The following is a 10,119-nucleotide window of genomic DNA, read 5'->3' as shown; positions in this document are numbered from 1 at the left end:
GACCCCCCAAAGGGTAGGTTTGTCTTTTAATATGTTTCGCGGTATTTAGCCTTGCTTTTTTTTTTTTGTTGTATATAGCATACTCCTTTATTTTTTCAAATGAACAAAATATAAAACATGCAAGTACTAAATGTGTAAAAAAATATGAAAGAACTACGTACTTCAGGAGCATTATGAAGTGCTTGTATTTCTTCCACATAGGGGAACCATGCCCAAGGAAGCGTTAGCGAAAGAGGCTAGATTTGGAAATTAATTATGGTAATAAATTTGAGGAAAATATATTTTATCTTCAAGTAGATTTCCTTTTGATTTTAGAATATCTTTCCTCCAACTAGAATAAAAAAAGAATTGAGCACATGAAATTCGTGAAATGCCATACTTTGACAAACATAAGCAAAGAATTCAGCATGTGACTCGTGAAATGCCACTTTTGGACTATAATAAGCAAAGAATTAAGAATGTGGTTCTTAAACCCTATACTTTAATTCGGACTGGAATATAATTACTGTTAGAAGAGAGGAATTTTGACATCCTAAATTCCTAATCATCTGGAGAAAACCCTAGCCTCTTTGCCTTCTCTCTGCCCCGACACCCAAAACCCTAGCCTCCCTCCACATAATTTCGTCGCAGCAGGCTCGTTGGTGGGCGCAGGTCGCCGGCGAGCCTGCTGCTTGATTCGCTGCTTGTTCTCATCTCGTACGAAGGTTAGTCGCGTTGCGATTTTCCTTCGTCGCCGGTTTTCGCTCAAGTTTTGTTGTCGTTGGTTCTTTAGTCCGGTCAGCCACCGCCGCGTGCAGGCCCATGTCGCCTCCAGTTCGTGTCGCCCATCTTCCCTTTTCCCAGTCACGTCACTCAGGTATCCCCTCTCCCTGCCTTGTTCCTTCGTCGGCCCTCCCTTCCCCCTGCCCTATTCCTTCGTCGGGCCTCCCCTTCCCCTCCCCTGTCTTAGTTAATTGGGCTTCTCCTTCCCTTTCCCCCCCTAGGTTTGAGTGGTTCAGTCAAGTCCTCACCCCATCCCATGTATCCCCTGTTCAAGTGTTGTTTGGTTATGTTTGGGCATCCCATTCCCTTCCCCCCAGTAGTTGGGCTTCCCTTTCCCCTCCCCCCTAGTTGGTGTGAGTTGGTTCGTCCATGTTGTTCTAGACATAGTATGTTGTTGGTTCTGGTTTTTAAAAATTGTTTGTCTGTCGAATATGGGATGGTGGTGTAAAGTTGTAGTCGTTACATATATAGTTTCATTGACATGTTTGTTGAAGGAACGGGTACATCACATGGATGATAAATGTGAGTATGGTCAAGGCGATGTTCGTTATTCACGGTTGAACTTTATGTTTTCCGATTTTACAAATCGGAGGTGTGTTCGAGAGCTCACCATGTTTAGCTCTCTTTTTTGCTTGGCAATGATCTTAATGGTCTTTGCCTCGACAAAATCAAATCTGCAGGCGGCCCCCCAGTTTCATCTGGTGGATTTCAGCACACCCCGTTTCTCCTACTTTACGGAGAAACTTGACGGACTCTCGAAAGAGAGTCATGAGTCACCTAGGAATGTGACTCTTTTACAGTTAATGAGCCAAGAATCCCACAAGTCAGAAGTTCGTTGGGCTTGCTCATGTGATGAGATGCAAATCTTGCCTTTGGTTCGTTGTCATGATCGTGATCGTCATTTGCTTCTCCAACCACATCCATCGGCAATCACCAGAGTTTTGATTTCACCAACACATTCATCGACTAGCGGCGCGTTACTCCTTAGGCGACTTTTTATCAGCTTTGCTTATATCTGTTTTTTAGGACATGTAAGAGCTCATAAAGCTCTTTTAGGCTTTCGTTTGTTTTTTGTGTTGTTTAGTATTAGGTTGTACTTTGTTATTTAATCAATGCACGTTTTTCCGATGTCAAAAAAAAAAATTCCTAATCACCGCAATTGTTTAAGTTGGTAAGCAAAGAATGTTCCATACTTAATTTGTCCATAGTAAATTTTCTCACAAGCTGTTTAACCCATTACCCTTGTGGTGCCCTGTTATATAGTTATATAAGTAATGTGCATGCATGGCTGAAATCACACATTAATCCATCAAACTCTAATTTGTAGTAACTGTGCTATTACTATATCACAAATTTGATCAATTAAGGTGCAATAAGTTCCAATTAGGTCCAATAATTTCTAATAATTTTAAAAAAATTTATACAAGTTTAGTCCAGATAAAATTCGAGATTTTCAGATAAAGAGATTACATTGTTAATATCAAACACTAAGTATCCACAACAGAAAAAGTTTAAGGTCTTGAGAGTACACTATGTAAGATATAAAATTTATTCTTTGCTCTCGGAAAATATTTTTGCTTAAGCTTTGCAAACCCCGGCCCCCCTCTATGCTATTCTAAAGAGAAAATTTAGGTTAATGTCCAACCATTTCTTTTTGAGTTTATGATCAAAAAAGACAATGCACTTGACTATAACAATGTGTTTCCAAGCACATTTATTTTTTTGCACACTTGTCGTTTTTTTCAAATGAGCAAAATCTAAAACGTGCAAATATCTATATAAATATATTAAAAGGCGTGCATTAACAATAAACTGTGCTACATGACACTCTCCCTATGGAGTTTTAATTAGTTCATGTAATCTATGTACAATAAAAAATTTAGAAATTGTGAAGTATAGGGTTTGATCCCGAGACCTCACGTACATATACTAACGTCTTAATTACTCGACTAAGTTGTATTTAGTACTCTTATCATAAAGTATTATATTAAAATCTTTTATCTTCAAGTAGATTTCCTTTGGTTTTAGAATATATTTCCTCCAACTAAAATAAGCAAAGAATTGGGCATGCCTTCTCTAAACACCACACTTTGGTCAAGAATAAGAAAAGAATTGAGCACATGAAATTCGTGAAATGCCATACTTTGACAAACATAAGCAAAGAATTGAGCATGTGATTCGTGAAATGCATACTTTGAACTATAATAAGCAAAGAATTAAGAATGTGGTTCCTAAACCCTATACTTTAATCCGGAAAAGAATAAGCAAATAATTACCCCAATTGTTTGAGTGATTTGGTGAACAAAGAATGTTCCATACTTTTTAAGGTAGTAAATTTTCAGACAAGCTGTTTAACCCAGTGGTGCCCTATTCTTATATATAAGTATATGCATTCATGGTTGAAATCACATATCAATCTATCAAACTCTCATTTACTAGAAATTAGAATCTAAACCCAAAAAAAATTCGAAACTACGAAATGGCAGACACTATGCTGAGCTTTGCTTTGGAGAAACTTTCAACCCTCATAACTGCAGAGGCAGAATTGCTAGGTAGCCTATCAGATGATGTTAGAAAGTTGCAATATGAATTAGATAGCATCAAAGAAGTTCTCAAGGATGCTGAAAAGAAAGCTGAAGTAGATAATGGCATCCGTGTGTGGCTGACGCAACTAAGAGAAAGCGCTTACCACATTGAGGATGTTATTGATCAATACTTCCTGCTCAAGCAGCAACAGCAGCAACAACAACAACATTTGTTGCAATCTGACTATAATAAAAGTCTGAAAAATCAGTTCTTACTGATGATAAACAAAATCAGTAAGCGGGTGAAGAGCGCATTTGCTTGTATCACACAGCTGAAACCCAAACATGAGTTAAGCTCTGAGATGAAAAAGATTCTAGCTGATATTGTTGAGATAAACAACAGAAGAGAAAGGTATGAACTCATTACCACACCAGATGACTCTACTGAAAAGAGCAGAATTGGCAAGACCCTCGAGTTTCCTCCCTCTTCAAGGATGAGTCTGAGCTTTTCGATTTTACTCGTAAGAAGACGCAAATCTTTAGCTGGTTGAATTTGGAGCAGCAAAATGATCAAGATCGTACGAAGATACAAGGCCCTCGTGCTGTCATAGCCGTGGTTGGTATGGGAGGATTAGGCAAAACAACGCTTGTTCGGAAAGTGTATGAAGATAAGAAGGTCAAAGAAGGCTTCTCTGTGTATGCCTGGGTGACAGTCTCTCAATCATACAGATGGAGGGATTTGCTAAATAGCATCTTTAAGCAAGTTCACGCGGAGCCTTCTTTACAATTAGATACATCTGATGAGCACACCATTATCAGTAAATTAAGGATCCACCTTGAGGAAAAGAGGTACTTCTAACCTTATAATTTTTAGTTTCCAAAACCTTCGATTTTATCTTCTGTGATGTATAAATCTTTGTTCTTGACGTGTTTCTAATCCTTTTGTTCATTATAACAAGATATAAATAACTTTTAGTGGTTGTTTGGTCTGGTATACATTAAAGAGGCGATAGAAATTCTCATGATTTTTAGATTTGGGTAGTTGTTTGCTTGACATGAAATGACGAAAATGAGGGTAACGAAAATTAATGAGAATTTGGAATTCTCCCAAAATGTAAGAATTTATTTACCTACCCTCCCCTTGGTCACTCACAATTCCTACATAAATTCCTATGAAATACAACTTTCCTTATAACTACCAAACAGTTTAGACTAATTTCTAAGAATTTCATAATGGAATTAATTTCCCACAAATTGTAATTTCCTATGGAATTTCATTTCCATTGCAACCAAACAAGCACTTAAGCTTTTTCTCCTAAAAAAAATTACTTTAATCTTGATTATTTTAGTTTGGGGCAAATGAGCAAATTAAATGGAGATTAGAGTATAAGACTAGAAAAAACACTTCCTTTATTAAGTACAAATGATTAAATATAACTTATATTAGGGAATGAAGAGAATGGAAGGGAGCGAATTTTTTCTTGTTTGGATACAACATATAGGAAGGAAAGGGAAGGGAATTGGAAGGATTCATGTCCCCGCCTCTTTAATAGACCAAATCCTTCCAATTGTGGAACGATTTAGAAGGAAATTACAAGCTCGTTGTTTCCTTTCTTTCTTTTCCTCCCTCTTTTCTCTCCTCTCTTTCCTTATAGTATTTTTAGTTCTTTTTTAGTAAAGGAAAGGAAGAAAAGAGAAAGGAAGGGAAGAGAAAGGAAAAAAATGGAAGAGAACGGAAAAAAAAATTAACTTCCCGTGTTTGGTATAAATTTTTCTATTTTTTCCCAAATTCCCCCATTTTTGAGAGGAAAGAAAATTGAAATTTTATTAAAAAATCTTTCCTTCCCATTCTTTCCTTTTCCTTTTAGTTAAATTTTTTTGATTAACCAAACAGTAAAAAGTAACAAAATTCCTTTTACTTCCTTTCTTTTCCTTCCAAATCCTTTCTACTAAACAAGTTATTACTTTCCCCCACCATTACTACAAAATATAGGGTGGATATTAAATTTATTGGAAAATAAAACTATCACTAAGAATTCACTCCATTCCCTAATTATAGTGCTTATATTAGTACTAAGTTTCCAAGCAATCATATACTTCTTTTAGTTGTTGTTACTTAGTAAAAAATATTAAAATTAATGTAATTGTTGGAAAATGTTTCACAACAATGAGATAGAGAAAAAAAATCGGTTCTTCAGTTAACCGTTCACTGAATAATCATAACTATACGGTTTAATCGTTACTTTTATCTGTTCGACAACCGTATCGTTAAAAAAAAATTATCAGTACGATTACCACCCATTTAAACCAGTTTCTGGTACGTCTATACGATTTTCTGATTTCAATTTTTTTATTAACACCGAATGGCTTAAATGAAATGTTAAAATTTTTACCTTCTCAAAATTAGGTGAATAAAATTTCGAAAATCTTTCCAAAATTTTAATAATAACTAATTTGCCAAACAATTAAGCTAATCAACTACCTATTAGTTCCAACACGTTATCAGTTTAAGTTTTATCTTATCAGTTTCAATTAACTTATTAATTTCATTTTATTTTTTAACTAGTATCACCAAACATAGCCTTAATAAGATTCTTTTTTATCATATTGAAAACCAACCAATTTGGTTGTCTATTCTTTTAAATAGAACCTTTAAGATTTCAAAGAATGCACGAGATACATTTTGTTTCAAAAATTGCATTGTATACCTTTACAGTTTGTTTGGTAGTCGTTAATAAATTCCAGTAATAGGAATGGATTTAAGTGTAGCTTACAAGGGAAGCACCCTTAAAATCTTCATGGGGAGACAATTTCAATTCCCAAGTTTTGTTTTTTCTCCATGGGGAAGCAAACTCACCTTAATTTTCATTACACTGATTACCACCTAACAAGGTGGTATTGGATGGAATGAAAATTCAAAAAGAAAAACAGACACTATAGGATAAATTAGCATTACCATGGGAATGAACCGTGATTTTCTTCACAAATTTACATACAAATTCATTCCCATTACCACCATTTATAACCCACTACCAAACGGACCGTTAAGATCTGTAGCAAATCCACCATATATCATAAATAATTAACAAACATCAAAATTATTGTTGTTGATAACCCTCTAAACAATTAGAGGAATGCCAAAATCACTTAAAATGTTATATGTTCGCCGATAGAAACTGATCTGTGGTGATCAAACTTGACTTTTGTTGATTACAACTCATTCTTACTAATTAACATTTACCCTTACTTATTACTTTTCTCCCAACAATTATTCAGATCCTTTGTTCAAAAAAAATATCAGAATGTCAAAGTCACTTGGAATAGATTTTGCAAATTCAAACTAATTTTCGGTGTTGACACCTGATATTTACAAATTAAAATTTATGACATAACTTATGTTAAATGAATATTTTTTTATTCTAAAAAAGAGAAATTTCATTAATTAAAGGTCAAACGACATTTACAATAAGTATAAAAAAACAAGATACAATCAACAAGGTTAAATAATCAAATTCGTCTTCGATGAAACTACAATGAACTAGATCGAGCAATATAATGTAGCCCCTTTGTATTTCTGAATCAAGCAGCTATTGATGAAGAAGTCTATCATTCTGACATAGTCTGGGAAGAGCATTCTTGATCGAGCCATATTGACCCCATCCGAGATTTCAATACCTTCATGTTGAGTCCCAAACTTCAACTAATGAGAAAATAATTTCATACCTAAAGACAAAAAAATCATACTCACAACTCCCATAGGGGAAAGGAGATCTTGACAACAGAAACTAAAACCCTCATAATAGGGTTTAAAATATCTTATAAAGAGAGACTACGTTATTCAACAAATAGAAAAATGATCTAAAAACGGAAAATTAAAAAGAAAAAGGGCTTACCATAATGATTTCATTCATGGCAGCCCCTAACTGATGAAGAATGGGTAGAGGCTAGGGTTTTTGCGAGAAAAAGAGAGAATACATATAGCTCATTTAACTATTCTAAATGAATACTTTCTTCGTTGCTAAAACTTGCAACATTACGACTTTCACGCTTGCCAATACAGGTTTGACCGTTAATATCTATAATTCTCTATTCGTAAATTTTATCTCAATATTATATTTTAAAATATACATCGAGGTAAATTTATAAATATCTTACATATGTGTAATCAAAATTGTAATCCTTCTCAATTAGATTATAATTCCTTCTCACATCTCACCCTAATACCTCTTCTCACCACAACATGACTATATATGTCAGTCAAGGCCAAAATACAAAAGTCATATGAAACTATAGTACAGTAACTCATAAAAAATAAATAGAGAATTATCAATGTTATTAATTCAAAGTGAAGGGCCTGCTTTTCCTACTAATACTAAAGCATATAAATTATTAATATAAAAACTAAATAAAAATGAAAGGAGTATAAATTTCGGTAAATCTATTTTATATTATTCATGTATGCCCTTTTAATATTATTTATAGGTACATAGTCGTGTTCGACGATGTATGGGATTCAAAGCTGTGGGAATATGTTGAAAATGCTTTACCCAATAACAAAAGATGCAGTGCAATAATGATAACCACGCGAGAAGTAGACGTGGGTGGTGCTTGGAATGATCCATCAAGTGGTCATCATCTCTATAAGTTGGAACCTCTAAGTGCAAAAGCATCATGGGATCTTTTTTGTCATAAGACATTTGGTAATACAAATTGTCCTCCTGAATTGGAAAATTTGTCATGGGAAATGGTGGGGAAATGTGAAGGATTACCACTTGCGCTTGTAGCGATTGCAGGGCTTTTGTCCACCAAAGAGAAGATTATTTCGAGTGGATTAAGCTGTACAATAGTTTTGGTTTTGAGATGGAAGTAATCCTCACTTCTCCAATACCACTAAAATACTATTATTCAGCTATTATAAGTTACCATATTATCTCAAGCCTTGTTTCTTGTACTTGGGCATGTTTCCTGAAGATTACATCATCAGCAGCAACATGTTAGTTCGGCTGTGGATTGCTGAGGGTTTTATACAAAATCAACGAGGGAAAACGGTTGAAGAGGTAGCGAAAGAATATTTGGGTCAACTCATTAATAGGAGTTTGATTCAAGTTCATGAGATAAATAACCCAACTGAGCGACCACAAATAAGATTTCGAGTTCATGATATTGTCCGTGAGATAGTAATTCTTCCAAAGTTAGAATACTTATGCATTGGTGAAGTTTTATCAGAAAACAATTTACTCACAACCAATAAAAAAATTCGGCGATTATCTATCTATGCAGATGGTGTTAGCAATAGTATGTTTGCAGAGGTTGTTAATAATGGCAACATCTTGAGCAGTACTCGTTCTCTCCTTTGGTTTAGCAAGTTGTCAGAACCTTACATGAGTTCGTTCTTGAAAGTTACTCGCCTTTTGAAAGTACTAGATCTTGGAGGTGCTCCCATTAACAATATTCCTAATGAATTGGGAAACCTACATAACTTGCATTATTTGAGCTTGAGAAACACACAAGTCAAAACGCTTCCTAGGACAATTGGGGAGCTTTGGAACCTACAAACACTAGATCTTAAGCAATGTTTGGTAGTTGAGCTTCCTAGAGAAATTGGTAATTGTCATAAGTTACGCCATCTTATTGCTTATGTAGAGGAGCACGTACACTTACGCGTACATGATGGGCTTGCCTTATTTTGGCGTCAAAAGTTAAAGAAGAAAGGTGTAAAGATACTAGAAGGAGTACTCAATTTTCCAAAGCTGCAAAAATTAGCACGTCTAGATGTTGCTGATAGACCTAGTGTAATGGTTGATTTACAACATTTAAATCAGCTGAGAAGGCTAGAGATCACAAATCTTCACAAAGAATATGGGAGGGAGTTGTGCTCTGCAATAGAGAAGATGAAACATCTTCAATCATTAAGTGTACAGTCAAAATCTAATATAGATGCAGATCATGAAATCCTTGATTTAGAATACATATTCTCACCTCCTCCTTTACTTGAACGTCTCTACTTGGGTGGACCATTAATACTTGAGAAGTTACCAATGTGGATAATGTGGGTTCGCAACTTGACCAAATTGTACTTGGCATATTCAAGAATCCAGGAAGGTGAGTTATATATGCTTCATTATCTACCAAATCTAGAAGACCTCACTCTTAATGAAGCCTATATTGGTGAGGATCTTCACTTCACACATGGTAAGCTTAGGGTTGTTATACTCTATAGGCTACCATATCTGAAGTATTTGTATATCAATACGCCTCATCTTCAGACGATATTGATTGATGGTTGTCCAAACAAGTTTGATGTGTCCATACATAATATGTCCAATCCATGGGGTTTAAGCCGATTATCGCTAATGCATGAAAATAATGTTCGATGCCCATTTACAATTTGGCAAACAAGTTCAAATTCAATAACTGTTGTAAATGTTGATGAGACGTCTATTCATGGTTTTTTACATGGAAAGGATGTTCATGGTTAAAGAGGAGGATGGCAATAAGAGGGAAGGGAAGTATTGTTGTTTTTGTTTAAAATGGGATTGGAGGGGGGGTCAAGATAATTGACTGATTTATCCTCATTCCCCAATTTTTTTTTCATGAATTTTATCTAGACCGTCCATTTAATAGTTGTTAATATAAAATGGTGATAACAGTATGGAATTTCAGTATGCTTTTGTTAGGAAATTTACATGTTCATGAATCATGAATTATGTCTATGGTAATTCTTGTCCATCCCAAAACTATTATCTTTGTAAATTCATTTTTATCTTTTAATACTTTTTTAATAGTGAAAAATATAATTCAATTTGTCATTAGCTCATCGCCTTCTATAATT

The 10,119-nt window shown here is 34.8% G+C and overlaps 2 protein-coding genes across 2 annotated transcripts; both read left to right on the top strand.

The window, feature by feature from the left end:
- Positions 1–3,241: 3,241 nt before the first annotated feature.
- On the top strand, positions 3,242–8,157 carry LOC104890949 (putative disease resistance RPP13-like protein 3). Its single transcript, XM_057394101.1, has 3 exons — positions 3,242–3,673; positions 3,745–4,136; positions 7,770–8,157. The coding sequence occupies exons 1-3, from the start codon at positions 3,242–3,244 to the stop codon at positions 8,155–8,157; spliced, it is 1,212 nt and encodes a 403-aa protein (XP_057250084.1).
- Positions 8,158–8,245: 88 nt separating this feature from the next.
- On the top strand, positions 8,246–9,766 carry LOC130591165 (disease resistance protein RPM1-like). The gene has a single exon (XM_057394100.1). The coding sequence runs from the start codon at positions 8,246–8,248 to the stop codon at positions 9,764–9,766; it is 1,521 nt and encodes a 506-aa protein (XP_057250083.1).
- The last annotated feature ends 353 nt before the right edge of the window (positions 9,767–10,119 follow it).

The sequence above is a fragment of the Beta vulgaris genome, chromosome 4, assembly GCF_026745355.1.
Source record: "Beta vulgaris subsp. vulgaris cultivar EL10 chromosome 4, EL10.2, whole genome shotgun sequence".
NCBI classification, from domain to species: domain Eukaryota; kingdom Viridiplantae; phylum Streptophyta; class Magnoliopsida; order Caryophyllales; family Amaranthaceae; genus Beta; species Beta vulgaris.
The sequence above is the reverse complement of the archived record's forward strand: the minus strand, read 5'-3'. Positions and strand labels throughout refer to the sequence as shown.

Bases quoted from the DNA above. Each gene is read 5' to 3' on its own strand.
- LOC104890949 (XM_057394101.1), top strand. From the start codon at position 3,242: ATGGCAGACACTATGCTGAGCTTTGCTTTGGAGAAACTTTCAACCCTC. The intron at 3,674-3,744 runs GTTGAGATAAAC...TGAAAAGAGCAG, and splicing joins AAAAGATTCTAGCTGATATT to AATTGGCAAGACCCTCGAGT. The intron at 4,137-7,769 runs GTACTTCTAACC...TATTATTTATAG, and splicing joins ATCCACCTTGAGGAAAAGAG to GTACATAGTCGTGTTCGACG.
- LOC130591165 (XM_057394100.1), top strand. From the start codon at position 8,246: ATGTTTCCTGAAGATTACATCATCAGCAGCAACATGTTAGTTCGGCTG.